This window comes from Triplophysa dalaica, chromosome 1, assembly GCF_015846415.1.
Source record: "Triplophysa dalaica isolate WHDGS20190420 chromosome 1, ASM1584641v1, whole genome shotgun sequence".
Taxonomy (NCBI): domain Eukaryota; kingdom Metazoa; phylum Chordata; class Actinopteri; order Cypriniformes; family Nemacheilidae; genus Triplophysa; species Triplophysa dalaica.
Window position 1 is genome coordinate 12,255,837 of NC_079542.1, and position 19,437 is coordinate 12,275,273.

The following is a 19,437-nucleotide window of genomic DNA, read 5'->3' on the forward strand; positions in this document are numbered from 1 at the left end:
CGTGCAAAAACGAAAAGGAAAAAGAAACTTGCATCATAACATTGAATTTTAAGTAGGTGTCAGTGATGATGGGCATATTTGGAAAAAAATTATCTTACCGTCTCAAAAAGTCCATTCTGTGAAGGAAAGCGTTTGATAACGGATTTTGAAAGTGACATTACTGGAGAGAAAAGCACCACGGAGCTAGAAGAAGACGCGTCTGCTTCGCCCGTTGCTGTTTTTAAATACCTGCTACGAGCAGCACAAAGAAGGGCAAAAAGTGCTATTAGCGGCCAAGAAAGTGTTTGGCAGTCGCTCAGTGATCCATGCTATCGCAGCAGCAGCTGAGGCGCAGCCCGAGTCCATCCCCTCCTTCTGATGTGCGTTATTACAAGCAGGAATACCCAATCAAACACCTATCGCATCGATTCGCAGCGCTCTCAGCGGATTTCCAACGCGCGCGGACAAAATAAGCAAACGAGGCAGCGCGCGGGCGACAAGTCCGTCCATCTCCTCCTTCAAGGTTTCTGTCTTTTCCCCCGTTTGTTTATTATAGACGGGATGGACATTTGAAAGGCTGCGGGGATTTGAAACGTTTGGGATTTTTTTCACAGAAAAGCTATCGGCGACGCACTACAGCGCTGCCCCGCTGATTTTTTTTGTTGTTTTCAAATTGTATTCGATTACTCGGATCGGATTCCCGATGGATAACACATTTATCCACGCGATCGAGTAAGTAAAGCTTTGTTCTCTCTTTTGGTAAATCATTGATAAACCTGACTGCTGCCTTCAAGCGTCACGCGTTTCTGCGCTGAAACAGCCAAGTTGTTTATTGTTTTAAGAAATTAACTCAGGATGTTGTCATGATTAGCGCCTATGTAAATGTCAGTCATTGCTTATCTATAGTCTTGTGTATGCGATTTGCTACTTTTACTATTAGCGTGCATCGGGGTTGGCTTGGCTGCGGTAGGGAGAGAGAGGGAGAGAGACATATGCCTACCCACATGACATAAGCTAGCTAACCCATTCGAGATGGAAGGAGTTAATATGACAGTGCTTGATGTTTGCCTCTGTTTGCAGACTTTGAGTGACGCGATCATTTCGTTTTCCTTTAAGCTTGCCTGTTGCAGCTTCCAGCGCGGAGTGAGCGAGGATCGCACAGAGGAACGAGCGTTTTTTCTCCCCACCGTAGCGGCTCGACTCTCCGTCATATCCAAAAGCCGACCGGGGGGAAAGAGAGTGAGAAAAGAGGAGACAAATCCCGCTTCGTCTTCATCCTCTTCAGATCTTGCCGTTAGATTTTTTTTGTCGAAAACTGCCGATACATGTCAGGCGTGTGAAAGCGCCCCAGGTGCCGTGTATCAGAGCAGGAGCAGAAGCGGAGCGGAGCAGAACAGCTCTCGGGATCTCAGGGGCTGAAACTCCTGGAAAAAAAAGCCTGAAAGAGAAACATGCCGCGGAGGAAACAGCAAGCGCCCCGGCGCGCGTCAGGTACGGCTCCTCTTCTTATTTTACTCTTCATCTTCACCGTTCTGTTTTTGCGCTATTTTCATATTAAGGCTTTTTATGCGTGTGTGTGATCTGCAATGATTCACTGCTCCCTTACTCATTGGATGTTGGTTACACCGTATCCGAGAAAAAGTTTGTCATTTTTTTCTTACTTTACGTCCTCCCACCTTTATAAAGGGTGATGTTTTATTAAGTTTATTTTGTCAGTGTGGCATATTCTTTATGGCAGTATTATGACATTTTTGTCAAGTTGAATAACGTGAGTGTATATTTTTTAACTAAATGGCAAATGTATGTCTTCCTCTGTGAATACTGAATATTTTACAGCGTTTTGTACTTTTTGTATCAGTTCCCATCGAAAGCTTCCCGAGTCGACTGTTAGTCTTTGATTGTTCTCTATTTAGCCTCTTTTACGCCGTTCTCTTTCCTTGTGTAGGGCGTAGATATTGACTCCATGAATTAGAGATCTATACAGAAGCGCAGGAAAAGGGCTTGCGTGTCAGCTGACTGTCATGACTCTCTTTGATGCTCGCCTTGGTTGTTTTGGGGGGATTTTGTGCGCAAACATTTGATCAGAAAAAGGCAACTTTCGCCTAGTTTTTTTTTCTCTTTTTTCCTACTCCTACCGTTTCTTGGACGTATTTTGTAGCCGACACCGAGGGGTCTAAGAAGAGGCTTTAATGGACAATTGCCATCTTTGATTTGAAGGCTGATTGATCGCCTGTCATCCGGCTGCTCTTTGATCTATTCATTCCTGATAAACATCAATAAATCACTCTCCATGGCAACGCTAGAGCCCCGTGACGTCACGTCTGCTCTGACAACCACCCATTAAAACATCTTTAATTGCTGCTTTTGTATTTTTTTCGACATAGGCAGGGCACAAGGCCACATTTACTTCCAGTCTTTGAATAACACTAATATGAGGGAGATGAAAAGACGTAGACCATTTAATGAATGAGAGGCTTCATCCCATGAAACACACTTTGATTTATTTTTTACAACATGCCTAAGGATAGCTTGTTGCGAAACTGCATGCGATATTTACAATATACAATTCATTTTAAATGAAAGTTTACAAATTTGAAACAAGTAAAAATTGCGTACAAATGATATATGTTTATTGGCTAACGCTGTAACTACTTTTTTTAAGTAGTGACTAAAGTTGATGATGTTTTAGTTTCAAACTAGAATCCATATGTCTTGTGATCTTGAGTCACACTTTACTGGAGGACACCAGAGGTCTTTGTTTAATCGTTGATGAATTAGATGATAAACAATAACAAAGGCTTATGGTTAGTGTACGATACGCAGGAGAATATTTAGTGGTGTGACTTTGAAGTAAAAACAATAATATTAGAAAGATTATTGTCTATAAGTGCAATTGTACGCATAATGCATCATACAGAAGTATTATCGCATAAAGATATAAATATCCGTACTGGCTTAAGTTGGCTGCCCACGATCACGCTGACCCACTCTTAAATGAATAAGAAATCTCACTTTTGTTTTATACACACGTGAACGCATTCAAATAGAGGGCACATCAACCTACAATCTACACATGCAGTTGGTTTTAAAAAAAAGCACGATACTAATAACCTAATCAGGAGACGGAAGAATGGTTTGCTACATCAGTCTGACCCGTCAAAGCAACTTTGTTTCATATTTGATTTAATTGTCTCTCCTTTGACAGCCTCATTCATCAATAGCTCTAATGGTCAATCAGAAGTTGGCAGAGTGAGTGCTCTCATTTTGTCCCCCCTCCCCTCCCAATACGTTAGGCTTGTGCTTTACTTTATCAAAATGCTTTTGCCTAATGGACACGCAGAGGTAGAAGAAGGGAGGAGGCGGCGAACAAGAATGACTGAGAGGCTTCTCATTTCAGAGGAGTGAGGAAGAGAAAAAAATCAGGCATTTATGCCTTTGATGAGCGGATGAAGACAAATACAAGAGCAGGCTGAGAGCCTTTTTTCCTCTTTAGACGAGGCAACTTCCTGTGTTTTTTTACTCCCTCCTTTCTTCAACCCGTCGCCCCTCCCCTCTCTCTCACTCTCTCTCTTTCCTTCTCCCTCACTCCTTCTCCCTCACTCCATCTCTCCCTCCCAGCAGCCCTCACAGCTGCAAGTTATAAGGTTGACGACTGCACTGTGGCATACAAAGAGTGATGACAAATTGATTGCGCCGTCGTGATGGAAAGAGCAAAGGAAAGATGGCAGATGATGGGCCTTGATTAGGAACTTTGGGAAATCCAGTCCCTTGCAACCTTGAGCTTTGCATGAGAAAATTTCGCCCTCCCTCGCATTTTCTTTCTCTCTTTCTCTCCCACTTTCTTTCGGTCTCTCCCTCCCTCCCACCGAATCTGGAAGGCCCGCTCAGCCGTAGAAAAAGAAAAGTTGTTTTGCCAGCTTCATTAGTGTTCACCTAATTAGCTGTAAAGCTGATGGATTCCTGACAGGCCTAATGATTGGAGATGACAAGCTCCGCACACTGTCATCCAGCCCAATTAGGTTTGCAGCTAGTTTGATGTAATCAAGTTGATATTACACAGTCCTCCATGCCTTTAGTTGGTGCACTAACTCAATTTGCTGCTGCAGGTGACAAATGGGCCAGGGTACCTGGGTAATCATGTTGGCTGAAATAGAACGCTTTTAATGGTCAGGAGAGTAAGAGCAATAATATCGGCGAGGTGACAAAACAAAATCAAATGCACTAGAAAAATTGTTGCGAGCGAAAAAACGTACAAATGCGTCACAGAATCTGTATGCGTACTTGCACATTTTGTCGCGATGTGTTTTTATAGAAGAAAAATGTCTGTCTGCTCTGTATTTGTTTTGTTCTCTATTTCTCTATTTTAACAGACAAACACTCTCTTGTCTAGTAAGTGTGATTCAACTCTGCACTAAAAAAACACCTATTCAGATGCAGGTAATGCAGTAGACACACCATGTTTTTGTTCACAGGCTTCAAAGCTTTTGCCAGACCAAACATATCAGTTGTTTGAGAACGTCAGACTTTTCAGTCGTCCTGAACATCAGACTTTTCCCTGAGCTATCTTTTTGTTCGTCTCAGTTTTTATTTCAAAATGAGCTGCTCATTCACACTGTCGTTGAAAATATCCACATGCCCCCAATACAAAAAGTGAAATCTTTAGGTTGACCCGTCTGGGTTGGCTCGGGGAAAGGGAATAGCAGTAGAAGCGTTTGAACGGAGCGGATTTGATGTATGGAGACGAACGATGTTGATATTGTTCGTTATTATGCCGTTCATAGCATATTTAAAGTTAGTTTATCTCATCTGGGTTAGAATAAATGCAAACTCTCAGCATTGTGTTTAGAGCGACTAAATATGATTTATAAAAATATTTGGGTTGTGACGAATGTAACGGAGGCTGCTCTGAGATGGATTGCAGTTGGGGAAAGGAGCTGATATCTGTGATTTCGTGTGTGTTTGATTGATTGCAGACAGGGAGCAATGATTAATCAAACTCAAAGCCTGTTCCGGAGAGGGTGTGGAGCTTTGGAAATGTAAGATTATATGGGGACCACCGATGAGCTTGTAAATCCAGTTGCATGCAGATAAATGAGCATGTAGTTACATTCATCCATATATATATGGATCGTAACGCACACGTCAAAATCCTTCAACGCAGGTTAGTTGGATTTGTTTTTCGGAAAGTAGACCATTCCGGTTGTCGGCATATGTCTGCAGTTCTTCAAATTGAGCACTTTCAGTGTGCTTTTCTGTGTGTGTGCACGCATTTTGATTTTCATTACAAATTAAGAGTCATCCACTTGAGTTCAAGGTTTCTTTTCTGCTGCAGTTTAATTACTTAATTTTTAATGAAACATGGCAACTTCATTATGATAATTATCCTTATTAAAACCTAGTCATGATAATCATATGCATTAATAAGAGAGAGAAATTTATGTCTGGAACACTGCTGTCCAGAATTACATTCAGTGTTAAGTGTATTTTTTCTATTTATGAAATTATGAAATTTATAATGAATGCATACTAATGCAGAGGTTTTGCCTGCAATAAGCATGGAAGTCAAATCTCAAAGTCTGACAAGAGATATAATTATAGATCTGTAGATTTTTTTGTGTGAAATGTCTTTTTTACTTTTTTTGAATAAAGCACACAAACACATTTTATTATAGTTAGACGGTCATCTACTTAAGAGAGCAAACATAACGTTCCTTTGCTCATTGGACAGTATTAAACTGAATCACACTGACATTGTAAATTGAAAAGTCACAGATTACATCAAAGAAAATGACGCTATTGCATATTTTTCCTTTTATTTCCACATGTCTCATACTGATTTCTGCACTCAGTGGTTGGACATAGAGCTGCAGTTGGCCCTGTGTAGGTGTCCCTTCAGCATAGTGTGTGTGTGCGTGTGGATTAGGGGGCCTGAGTCTGCGTCTTGCTCACATTGCACTGGCCCAAAACCTGCGCTCCCAGGCAGCCAACTGACACCATGATTAGTTATGGCTGTCCTCCGCCTTTTTCACCGCAAGAAGCGAGCAACAATGAGAAGGGTTAAGAGTAGAGAGAAGGCGGGTAAAAAGCACAGGAACGCAGAGAGAGAGAGAGAAAGAATGAACGAAAGAGGGATGGGGGTTAAGGGAAAAAGCTGAATAACCTAAGAGCCTGACATAGTGAGAGTGAGAGGAGGGGAAGTTCTCCTCCCTGTGGATCCACACCAGAGTTGATGGTTGATAAACAGAATTTTTTCCCTGAATCCTCCGTCATGGCTCCCATTAGCTTGACAGCTGTCAATTAGGGCTCCCTTGGTCTCGCGGGCTGCAGTTTATTGCAGGCGGTTGATGCTGTCATTTCCCTCACAGTATCGCCTTGAGCGTTATCAGGAGCGTTCACACAGTCAATAGCTGATGCATCAGCACTTATTTCTTAAATTGGCTCACAAGGCTGCATCCTTCCCTCATTTTTCCCCTTCTACCCCCTTACTATCTCTCTCTCTATCACTCACTCTCTCTCTCACACACACTCTCACACACTCTGTCATTCATTGTTTCTGTCTTCTTTTATCTCCACTTTTCCAAAGATTGTTTGGTAAAGTTATGATGAAGAGTGGTGACTATGGCAGGGTTAATGAGAGTGAAAGACGATTTCATGCGACACCCAAAAGTTTGTTTATTTGTATTCACACTATACACACACACATACATTATTATGCTATTGAGGTATGCAATGTATTTTTGTCGTTTTTTGTCAAGTGTTTTGTCTATTAAAACACATTGTTAGGTCACTAAGTCACAATAATAATACACAATAATTTGAAGATCTGGCACCTTAAAAAACATCCGTTGTTCGAAATTCAATAGATATTTTTGTTAAATTATTTTCATTATAGCACTTTTTAGGCCTTTGCTTTTATGGTAACTGACAGTATTTGTTAGCACTCTAAATGTTTTAGCTGGCTTAGGGTTTATGATGCTTTTATCTCTGCTTAAATACAAATGTATTTTCTTGAAGAAAAAATACACCATCTTGTTTTAGTTTGGACTTGCTTTTTTCTTTTATCTGCAGTCTATTGAAAAAATTGTTAAACATTGTTAGCCATGTTTAGACAAAACATTTTGACTAAATTATCCGCCATTTACAAAAAATGCATAAAAATCATCCCGTCATGCTCCCGGTGTGTGTTGATTTATGTCATAGTTTAACTGGTTGTTTGCTTTAGTTTGTTGATCATTTCATACCTTTTTATTTAGAGATTTTAAACCACAAGTATGAAACCGTGGCGGTAAATATTATATATTTTTAAGCATATTAATACATTTGCAGCACCCAAATACCATTAAGTCTTATTGGTAACACACTGCTTGATGTCAACATTATAAGATTTATTTATAAGCATTTTATCCTTCCTTTTATTTAATTTTTTAATTAGGTGTGATTATATTAGTTGAACTTTTTTGCATTTAGTATTTTTGGGGCTCTCTACGACCCTGTCGGATAAGAATTGTTAACAAATTTTTGGGTCACGGCACACAACTTAAGAGCTACTTTCCCTGAACAGACCTCCAAACCTACCCGTTGATTCGTGCTGATTATTGGTCAAAAATCTGAGCTACGCTGCATGATTTCCTGCCTCCGTGGCCCACACCTCTTCCAGTGGGAGTTGGGGGGAGTTAAAGGCGGTTTGGGAGGAGACAGGAAATGAAGAGGGTTTCTGGGATCTATGTGTCTGGTTGTGGTAAATGGTTATTTTTACCCTGGCTGCCCGGTACCGTGAGGGATATTAGCTTAGCCTTGCACAGAGGTGGCACTGAGTATCACAGTACTAATGAATCACCCGGCCCACTCTCTTTTCGTCTACTTGAGTTGTCCCGCCTTCTTTCTCATTCGTTCTTTGAGCGATACTGTAGTTCTTTGTGCATGTATCTGTGAGGCTAGGTCCACACTGGTAGTCACATGCTGCGTAGTCCAGTGAAATATGGCCGTTTAGAAGTAATCCCTGTCCGTGCCTGCCATTGTCATATCGAAGAGGGATGGTGACGTGCTAAAGGAGGCAGAAAAAAAGAGAGAGAGAGAGTTTGGTGGGGGCAGGGACCAGACTTTAAAGATTTTGGCAGCGGGCTGGTTGTTGGTTCACGGCAGGGGTTTGTTCTTAGAGTGGCACTCAGGCTTTTGCTGTAAGCTTGTATTTCTTCTTTGTTTGTGTGTGTGTGCATGGGTCCTCAACAAAAATGGCTGGGGTCTTGCCCCACTGCTCGGCTCTGCTCAGTCCTCCTCCTCTTGCAGTCTGAGTCTGAAAACTGACAGCCATCAGTCTTGCATTTCTTTTTTTATCGGGGTGTGTGTGTGACATGCAGGCTGCTTTTTGATGGCGGTGCTTGTGATGAAAGACAGAGCTGCAGAATGAGCTAGAGAGAGGGGCCCTAGTAATCAGGGCCAGCCTGAGCTCTGACATCCTTCTCCGGCCTGACAGGCCTCTTCCTCCACTACTCGCTACCCAGAGCGGGAGAACGCGAGAAGAACGATTGAGAAAGAGAGAACGCCTGCAAAGTCCTTCTCTCTCTTCATGTCCTGATCAGTCTCAGATGCTGGGAATTATCCTTCCTCCCTCTGTGCTGTTTTATTTAATGAGGGCAAAGGAAGGCAGAGGAACGCAGGGGATGTTGTTCCCTGGTGTGTGCGTGTGTCCAAGTCTGGGTGCGTTTACGAAGCCTCCACGTACATGTATGACTGTTTACGTATGATGATGTGTGTTTTCCTGTGTGTAATGTCATGCCGGCATTTCCTTCCTGCGTGATCCCGAGTGTGGTTTTCGCGTTTGATTGTGTGTGTGTGAGTTTGCATTCCCCGCTTCGGTTAGTCGCTTCGGTTCTTGGCAAATGCGGGCAGGTGTGAGGGCAGAGAGAGAGAGAAAGAGAGGGAGGGCGAGAGAGAGAGTCAGAGAGGAAGTCTGTTTTATTTTATACTTCGGGCCTGTTGCTAATTAATGTTTCTTGGTAGGATTCTGTCTGAGTTGAGTAATGTTTTTGATCTTTATGCCTGATAACTGCATACCTAATGAGATTTCAAAGCTTCTCGAGATGTGTGTGCGCTGCTCCCTGCAATTATTGACAGATGCCTTTTCTCCGCCATTGGGTTCGGCACCATAAATCCTCTGGCTGTAATGAGCTTGAGAAGTGCCACCCTGCCAGTGAGCTAATGAAAGAGAGAGAGAGGGTGGGTGGGGGGGAATCACGCTTCCTTGACACATTTTTTTCTTTAAATGCACTCTGCAGATGTCAGGCCCCCACTGGCAGTGTGTTAAAAAAGAAAGAGCATGAGATCGAGTGGGGAAAAAGACAAGATGGAGGGATTTACAGTAAAAGGGGCGAGTCGAAGCTTTCCTTTGAGGAGAGACGAGAAGGGATGAGCAGAGGGTTTCGGTCGGTGAGGCGTTTCAGGTTTCAGTCCTGTGTTAAGGTCATTTGTCTGCCGTAGTTTTTATTTGAAATAGAAGTCGAGTTGTTGCTGAAGTTGACTTTGATTGATACCACTGCCCTCTCACGCTACTCCAAGCCAGTTTTTCTTTCTCATACATTTGTTTTTCCCCCTCTCTTTACTTCGTTGGCTTTGTAGAGAGAGAGTGAGAACAGGAGAATAAAAGAAGGGCCAGCCTGTTCTCTGGCTCCCGCACGCACAGACACAACACTTCGGGCCTTTTTGATGGTGTCCTGAACTCGGATAGCAGGACAGAAAGAGAGAGAGAAAAAAAAGAGAGAAAGGCGCTCCATGCCAAACAGTCGATTTCCCCAGCTTCTCAGCACAGTCATACATCATGGACCCACCCTTCTCTCCTGACAGAATGACATGTGTCATTTATCAAACAGGCCCTTGCCAAGGAGCCCAGTGTTAGGGGCTGTCCCCCCCTCAGAGAATTGCCACTGCCTCCACGCCACTGAGGGGTCTGCACAGCCAGGGGAGGGTAAGGGCGGTTCGTGGGGGGTGTTGTTGGATGCATTGCTCCAGTAGTTCCAGCAACAATGCCACTCAGATCTCTCAAATTCCCCACAGTTACTCCATTTATGTGAGTGTCACATTGTTTTCATAACTCACTTAGAGAAGTTTATATTGAATTTATTTATTGATGTCAAAGGAAGTAAATGCAATAAGTTTTAGTTGTTTAGGTAAGGTCCAAAACTAACGGTGAACATGTGCCAGATACTAAAAAAGTGGCTTTAGTTAGGAAATACAATATAATAACTCACCAATAAATGGAAACTTTATTAGGAACGGCAATGTAATATACTGTATGGTTTAAATTAAATTGTGAGCATAAAAATCTGACCTTTGCTTATGTAAGCGACACAAGTGATTCATATAAAAAAACAGAAAAAAAAAACATATGCTGCTTGCATCTTCTAATACACTTTCCCTCTGCAGAACCTTGGATTTTTCAGGTCACTTTTCATGTTTAGTTTTTATTTTATGTAAGCTGTTATCATTTGTAAAAATATATCTCCAATAATTTCACTTGTTATGGCAGATGTGGCAAAAGCATCTTGCCTGCATGCATCAGCCGATGAATGACGCACCTGTGCGTACAGACGAGCCTCGTCAGGTATCACTCAGAACCCAAATCTGCCGTCCTCTACCCTCCCTCTTCCCCTCCTTCTGTCCCTCCTTCTGCCTCTCCAGGGGCCTGCACGAGTGAATCGGAGCTCTTTCACTTTCCCATGATTCAAAGGAGCATTACTGAAGATGGATGCTCCTTAAAAAAAGAAATTGATGATGGATACGAGGCTGGCCATGTCATTCATCATTTTGAATATTATTTAGACTGGCCGTGTAAAGCTGTAACCTGAGCAGGGCTCAGAGAGAGAGAGAGAGGGAACAAGAGAGAGCTCGGAGCAGGACGTGGGCTTCCTCTGATGGATGGGCAGAGCTCTTGCACTGTTCGTTACCAGATACCAGAGGAGCCGCACTCTTTTGCTCACTCATTCACCCACTCACTCCTACCCCATTTTTTTTTTCTGTGCCTGAAAGGGCACGAAAATAAAACAAGGGGTGGCGGTGTTCGAAAACAAAACTTAGTGTTTTTGTTTGTCATCGCCGTGGCCTCGTAACCTTGGTAACCCAGTTTTTTTTCTGTTTTATCCTTCCCCCCGCATTGCCTCACTGACACGGTTTTCATCGAGGTCGTAAAGTTTTTTCGACAGCCCCTCAGGACGAGTGACCATTGTCGTCACAGACGCGAAAAGAGCGGGAACAGCTGGGCTTCATTAGCAGGAAATGAAGCCGACCTTTAACGAAAACAGAAAAAGAAACACGTCTCTGAGCGCATGTGATCCTCCGCGCTCAACTTGAGCTAATAAAAACATTTCCGTCATGTTTTCCTTCGTCCCTTTTGTGACCGTAAAGCGAGATGTGCCACACATTTGGAATCCTATTTTCACAGTATAATAATCTTTCGAATCAAAGCGTCTGAATATTCGGATAACAGTGAGCTCTCGCTGTGCGCCTAAAGTTCACAGACTGGTCAGATTCCTGTCATCTGTGGCGGCTGAGCGCTCGACAATGCTTGATATATTTGTCCATTGTTGCGTTAGGGGGCTACGCGACCAAAAGCGTAAGATACATTACGCTCTCGGCTACATTGAAATGGGTTTGATGAATTATTTTGCTTTGTGTCAAGCGTTGTTGGATGTAGTGGGTGTACTTGGATTCATTGTTCTAGTATTTTCCAGCACCTAGAACGTGTCCCAACTTATGACAAGCCCCACCCTATGACAAACTCTGAGAGCGCTGCGGTTTCAGACGTCTGAATCTATATAACCCTATAGGTTTATTCCGCATGTGGAAGTCTCACTTTTGAGCTGCACCTTTCTGAGGAGGGTTAGAAGCTCAGGTCAAACTGTTCAGAGAGGTTCAAACCCATTTGACCGAGAGAAAGAGACAGAGAGGGAGAGTATGCAAGAAAACATAGGGGCGTGAAGAAAGGCAAAACCAGGATGGAGAGAATAGGTTGTTTTGTTTTCGTATGCTCTATTTCTTCCCCTTCCTAGTACCCCTGTCTCTCTCTCTCCCTCCCTCGCTCTCCCTCTTTTTTCCAGTTTTATAGCAGGAGACATGATTTATTGTGGCCATCCATCTCTGGGTCTCATCCATCACCTCCTGGTTGCTAGGCAATCATGGCAGCAGCTGTTTGCTTTGACTCAGACAGAGGCACTGTCAATCAAGAAAGGCAGGTGAAAAGCATTAGAAACACGCTATTGTCAGACGGAATAATTAATCAAAGGCAAGAAAGATAATTAAAAAGATATGACCCTTGCTAGCACTTGCTCAGGGTTGCCTGAGAAGAGAGAGAAGAGCGAAAAAAGAGGGATAGGAAGAGAGTGGAAGGAAAGCACTGGCGTGTGGCATGTCCTCTCTCTCTCTCTTTAGCTCGGTCTCTCTCGCTCTCGACACAGAGAGGGAGTGGAGCAGAGGAAGATAAAGCTCACTCTCTCCGTCACTAGACCAGGTTGTAATTAATTAAAAAGAGATCGGAGGAGAAAAAGAGAGGGGAGAGAAATAATAAAAGGGCTGGCGGAGGAGATGAGAGTGAGTGAATAGAGAGAGAGAGAGAGAGAGAGAGAGGAGCCACATGAAAGGGTTGAGTACCTTGCTCTGATACGAGCAAATGCTACAAACGCGTACTTAAAAGTGTTCCTCTTCAAATCCATGTCGCTAGCTCTCCTGTGTGCCTTAGCGTGTGTCTGTGTGTGTACGTGCTGAGACTTTCCCACAAAGCCTCGGGCCTACACAGTGTGCCTTCTTTAACTCAAGCTTAAGATGTCTCTGTTGAAACGTGCACGCATGCACACACACTCACACACACGCACACACACACACGCTTATTTATGTGGATAATGTTATTCTAAGAGGGAAGGCTGTTATTTGGTAACAGTGAGTGACTGACAGCCCTTCAGCACAGAACAGTGAGTGACCCGGTGTTGCGATACTTCAGCAATGCTTCTTTGGCACCTGTACAGGGCCGTTCTTCATGTAATGCAGATACGAATCTTGTTTTACCTAGTTTTCTCATGTCAGTAATTAAACGGGTTTAGAACAAACAATTTGGAAAAACATTGATATTGGGTTTAACCCGAATAGAAAAAGGTGCTGATCGTGAGACATAAAACTGACTTGGTTGGGCAGGAAATCTGTTGCCTGGGACAACAGACAGTTGAGCAGTTTAGCGGCCGCAATATTATTTGACTATATTGGATGTAAAGATTGACCAATCAGAATCAAGTTTTCGAGCAATATGATACTGTATTAATTTCTGCGTCAAAATGTTTTGATACTTCTATTCTTTATTTAATATATCTAGTCACGCTTTTTTTTTTGCACATTCTACATTTGAAAAATTATAAAATATAAATCATCATTAATGTTATTGTTAATGTTACAGTCACAGACTTTTTTTGCATGTTGGCCTATTTTTTTCCCCAAATATATTCACAGAAATTGTATACAACCCTACTCTTCTAATAATTTAAAGTATAGCATGGTGTGTGGGGTGTTTGTGCCTGTGTCTCAGTTCACTTGGTTAGACAGCAGTGTCTCTTGCACCTACATGTCTCTGAGGTAATGTGAGGTCATGTTGCCTCTAGCAGCATCTCTCCCATGGGCTTGTCTTTTTGTCTCTGTCTGTCTCTCTCGCTCTTTCTACATCATTTCTTTGCACACACAAAGATAAGACCCAGAACAGTATGCTCACGTCTCAAAACAAAACGTTTTCCTAAACGTTGCATTTCTTTCAAGTTTCCTTACATATTGCAGTATTCACAAAGCGTACCACTTTAATGTTTTGACTCCGAATGGGAATACAGGGTGTTCAAACATGAATATAGTCTTTACCGTGCGCTAGCTTAAACATGAGGGTGAGCATTCATGTTGTAAGTAGTGTTTGGTTAGTCATTATCAGATAAAAGACTCGCTCTAATCTTCTCACACAGGTGCAGGCCGAGAGTCCAGTCAAAACACAGTAAAACACACTCATAGACGTCACACTGACACGGTCTGCCCTTTGTGTAAATGGAGAAAAAATAGCTTTACTCTTTAGCGTCGACTCGCACCACAAATATGATTCAGATGGACACGACTGCTCTCAAACCAGCTTCAAGTACCTTTCTGATAAAATTATAGAGATGGAAATGTCAAGGCTCGGTGTGAACGTTAGATTAGTCTGTTCACAGGAAGGTTATGTTGTTCAGGCCGTGTCGGGTTAGTGTTTTATATATTTAGCGCAAGTAAATAACTATTCTGAAAACTAAACTAAAATAGTTTTACATTTGATCTTTTGTTTTGTTTTTCCCTTTAATTGGTGATGACATTTTTTTTTCACTTTTCATTGACATTTTTTTTACTTAGACAATTATATTTGAATGCTAGTTTATGTTTGAGATTTTCTTCACCTCCCTGCTCTGCTCTTGGTACAAAATCAATTGTAAGTTCAGTCACTGGGTCTCGGTAAATGTGTAGCTAAATGGCTTATCAGCATAATCTCTCTTCGTGTTGCAGTAATGTCAAACATGGATTTAAGTGATTTATTGAGTCACTGTGAGGTTATATATTGACCTGGTCCTGGGTCAGTCCCTGAAGCAAAGCTCCTGTAAACATTACACTAACTTAAACGACGGATTGCAGATGTAAATTTTGCCTGGTTTAATATGCTGTTTGACAGATCTTTGTAATGTTAAAACATTGCGGACACCAAAAAAACGTCAAATTGTCCTAATTTTATTAAGTCTGTACAAGCGGACTGTTAACATGATCTTCTCGCTTTAGGGGGGCAGCAGTGTTTTTTTCTTGGGTCTTATTGAGTTGCACTTATTTAGATGTGGCCTTGAAGTCCCCTGGCATCACATCTGTGAGCTACAGATGGAAAACACATGTACAAGAATTTGAAAAGCATATGTACAAAAATTATTGTAAATCAGTACAAACAATTATAGATGTTTTTTGTTGCTTATTTATTTTTTTATGTTCTTTTCATAAGTAAACATTTTTTTAAATATATTATTTAAACATTCAAAAAATAACTATTAGCAACAGCATTTTCTACTGTTATTTTATATTTTAGTTTAGCTCAATTTATTGTTGCTATGCCTCTGACAAATGGCTTATAAATACAGAGCTTTTTGTCAAATGTTTTCATCTTCGCAGTATTTTACTTTTTTAAGAAAATAATGAGCACACTTCACTCCTGCCTCTCTTCTGCGACTCTCCGTGGCGCTTTGTGATGACGCGGTCCACGTCTCATCTGGTGTGTGCTTAAGAGGATGTCCCTCTCTCGGCTGATAAGGCCTCCACTGTTTATGCATTCCTTAAGGCTCGATCCAGTCACCCAACCCTGGAATTCAGCACACATCCCTTTGCTCCCAGCTGTGCGTGTAAAACCACAAATGGCATGACGCTGGTGATCGTAATGGCTACATTCACCGTAAAGTGTTACATACACACATATGTGGGTAAGCATTCACTTGTAATTAAATTACACTCATGCTGGATTTGAGTATATTGGTTAAGTCAGGACTCTGCAGCTGTCTTGGTGTGTCTATACACACTCCCAGCAGCCATCACAAACCAATCCTTCACCATCTTAACGCAAACACACTGCTTTCCTCCCGACGAAATGATTTCGTAATCATTTTTCCTGTGTACGCTGTTATTACTAATTCTGTTTTACAGGACACAAGCTCAGCTCCAACCATAAAGGCACTACTTTTTTCACTACTTTTAGGTTCCTTTTTCATTGAAGACTGTGGGGCAAAACAATCTGTTATTCCTCAGCTTTTGTGTGTGTGTGTGTGTGTGTGTTTGGAGTGTAGGGGACTGCTGTGGCAGTGTGTTTGCTTATCTCTCCATCGTGACACAGGGAACTGCGCTACATTAATACCTGCGATAGGGACTGTCTGCCTCGCACCTCTCTACAATGCAGATAAGCTTCAGCTCTGGAGGATTATCAACAGAGCCCGTGCATACACACACTCTCTCTCTCACACACACAAACATGCTTTATTTATTGTTTGGAGGTGCTGCAAGAAGGGAGAGTTTGTAGAAGTGGTGGCAGGAAAAAACATGAGGACGGTGAGAAGATGGTATCAAGCAAAAATTTGTAAACTTTAGTGCCTTTTTTCATCTCTCCTGATCCGCATATATACACACTCAAATAAAGATTTGTTCAGGAATACGGGAGTATTCATGCTGTATTTGTCTCGCGGGGAATTTCTTTTTACTGGAGTGAAGGGTGATGACGTCTTTAAAGTTTGATTATAAAAATATGTTTTGTCTTTTTGATTTAGATCATTATGGCAAAAAATAAAATAAAATGAATAGTAATATCAAACCTGAGGTCTAGTGGTTAGGACACATTTATAGTGTGGCAACCCAAGTTCAAGTCTGGCCTTTAACATCCTGAACCATTTCTCAATTATTTCCTATCTTCTATTTGCTGTCACATAAATTGTAGAGCGATAAAAGTAAAATGAATTAAAATGACCAGAAACCCTGCACTGGCCTTGAACCGATCAATCGTGGTTCAGGCATTTTTTTTATTCAAAAAGCACAAGTTTTTGAACATCAATTCAAAAATATTTTGAGCTGATCAATTGATCTGACCTAAGCAAGCCCATTTATAATATTTAACTAGGAACCCTATATAGGATGCGTTGAATAATATTTTATCAAATGCTTCTATTCTGTTTCATTGCTTTACAATAGGTTTTGAACATAAGTAGTTTTAATGTTATATGCCGTCACAAAAATGCTTGTCTTGCGTCTAGCGATCTACCACAAGCAAGACAACGGCCAAAACCATCCATCTGCGTGTGTATAGCTACAGCAGTTGTGCTTTGAAAGGGTTAAAACATTTTTTATACAAAAGTCAACCATCATCACTTATCCCCCGGGAGGGGCTGTGTGTGCTCTTCAAGGCTCATGTAGACCCATATTCACAGAACGTCTTATTTTTTGTATGGTTGTATGGTTGAGTTGGCAGGGTAGTTCTTTGTAGCCATTCATAGCATGCAGCCATGTCTGTGCTGTAGGTTATTACAGGAACCTTGGTTTTAGTTTGCAGCAGTGTCTTGTGTGTGGAATATGTGTGTGGTATTGATTGTATCGTGGTGGTATTGTGAGGTTCATGGCCGTGGCGTGGTTCGCTGTGCTCCCCTGTGGAGTTCCATCCTGCAAACACAATGCTAGGTGGTAACTCTTCCTCATCCTTACTGCGCTTACAGCAGACACACTGATTAGCCTTTGTGCGTGTGTTTGTGCTCATTTCATCCACTGTGTGATTAATTTACAAAACATTCCCATCAAGAACACTCAGAGGAAAAGATGCAATATTTCACACACACATATGGAGGCAAACATTTACTCTTGTGCGCACGCACACACACACACACCCGCACAAACTCTCAATTTAATTGGGTACGGATAGGTTAATGATCTTCTCGAGCATCAGCCCTGAGGGTGTGTGTGTGTGTGCGCGTTTAAAAGGCAGTTTAAAATAGCTTGTACATCTAAACATCCAAATATGAGCCTTTAGTACTTTGACATGCTTTCTCAAACACACACACACCGAGGGCCTGTGTAAATGCTCAAAGTTTCTGGGATCACTCTCTTTAGTCTGCTGCATTTGTGTTCGTTTTCCATTGTGTGATAATGAGATAATTAAATGTGGCGTCCCTCTTCCTGCTATATTTCATACCCCCCTTTCTTGGAGCCGTGGAACAGACTTGGCCTTTGAAATGGATACTCTATCAGTTCCCAGCCCAGATCAGTGGCCCTGCGGCCCCCAGGACTCACGACAGAGGGGGAAGAGGGCCCTGCGGCTCGACCAATCAAAGCGCAGCCTTCTATAAGAGGTGTTGATGGCAAAGGAGCACTAGCTATCCATCATTCACTGTGATTTTAGGAATAACTTGTCTGTAATGCAATATCAAAGTAAACGAATGCCCTTTTAGAGCGAATGCCATTTTAAAAGATCTAGGGTTGCATTTTAATTTCAGTCATGCAATAAATCATAGAAAGACAAACAGAATAATCACAGTTTTATTCTAAATAAGAGCTCAGGTTTTGAGATATCAAATTAAGGAGAAAATATGCAGGGTGCAATGTGACACCGAGTACAAACCTCATTGAAAAGTTGTGAATTTTTATTGATATGCAGCACTTAAAACCCCTAAATTCCTGAGAGTTTTTTTCCAAGTAATTTGCATGTTTATGATATTGTTATGCAACGAACATCTCCAGAATTTAATACATCAATGCGGTCATTTTGATCATTGTTCATTTAGAGAGAATTGTCATAACTATTGCAACTTATTTAATTGCGGTATTTGCGCAGTGGCTTTATTCATTTTAATAAATTTTCTTTCATGCAATGCAACACAACATACATATTTTTCATCCTTGTAAACAGTAGGAAAATTTTTGAAAATTTAGATATCACCATTTAGTCAATATATTCAGCTTTTCTGTATTTCTCTTTGGGTTTGTGTGTCGTGTCATACAGCATACCGTCTGGATTGGTGATGCTTAATTGCACATCCTGTTTACATCCTATTGTGTTTCATTTCAGCACGTAGCACACAAGTGCCATTTTCCCTCCGCCCTGGAGGGTTGCACATTTCTTCTATATGTGCATTGTATGGATTTTCTCTCCTGCTGTACATATAAAGAATTGACACAAAGAGAGCGGGAGAAAGGGCAGAAGATAAGATGGAGAAATAATGGCTTCATAGCGTCACGGTGACCTGGTGTAGCAGGCCGACATTTTTAAGCGTCTCAAAGCAAAGGTCCTCGGCAGTGCCGGGACAGCTGTAAGGGGAGCTGTTCTCTTGTTAACAGTGGAAGCCTGTAAAGAGAGAGAACAGGGTCCTCTGCCCTGGGCCTGGTTTTATGAGCTGAGAGAATGCACTGCCAGAGCCATGTCTGCTTATCTGGAAAAAAAGGAAGCCAGAAAGAATAAAATAAGGTTTCAGGCTTCGGTTTCACACAATCAAAGTGGAAAATTTGCTTTTTGCAACATTTTATTGCTACTGCTTTCTCAATCTTACTCTTTGTTAAGCTTTACTTTCTGGTGTCTTCGTGTGTTTTTCTTCTGGGTATGTCCTCAAACTTCTGGGAATTTTGTGGGAGAAAAAAGTAAATACATTTTTAATAGACCACCAACATATTGCCCCACCCTTATTAAATATGTGATATTAGTATCTTAAATCTGTTGTCAGCTGCAGTGGGTGTGTTAGGCTGTGTGTGTGTGTGTGTGTGTGTGTGTTCTCTCTCTCTGTGGAGGGGCTGTGATGGCTTGTTTTCTTATTGCATCATTAGTTGAGGGGGTTGTGTGTTTACCAGGGCAGGCTGAACATTGTGGACATTAATGTGTCCTCCTGTGGTTTATGAGCCATTCAGAACACGTGCACGCTCACA

The 19,437-nt window shown here is 41.8% G+C and overlaps 1 protein-coding gene across 2 annotated transcripts in view; it reads left to right on the forward strand.

Annotated features, from left to right (window-relative positions):
* Positions 1 to 406: 406 nt before the first annotated feature.
* tshz3b (teashirt zinc finger homeobox 3b) overlaps positions 407 to 19,437 on the forward strand; it is a 34,006-nt gene continuing 14,975 nt past the window's right edge. Inside the window, exons 1-2 of one of the 2 annotated variants that reach the window (XM_056744093.1) lie at positions 407 to 711; positions 1,060 to 1,470. In XM_056744093.1, coding sequence (XP_056600071.1) covers positions 1,431 to 1,470 — 40 coding nt within the window. In that variant the 5' untranslated portion in view covers positions 407 to 711; positions 1,060 to 1,430. The remainder of the gene's footprint in view (positions 712 to 1,059; positions 1,471 to 19,437) is intronic. The other variant, XM_056744086.1, reaches the window with a different exon arrangement.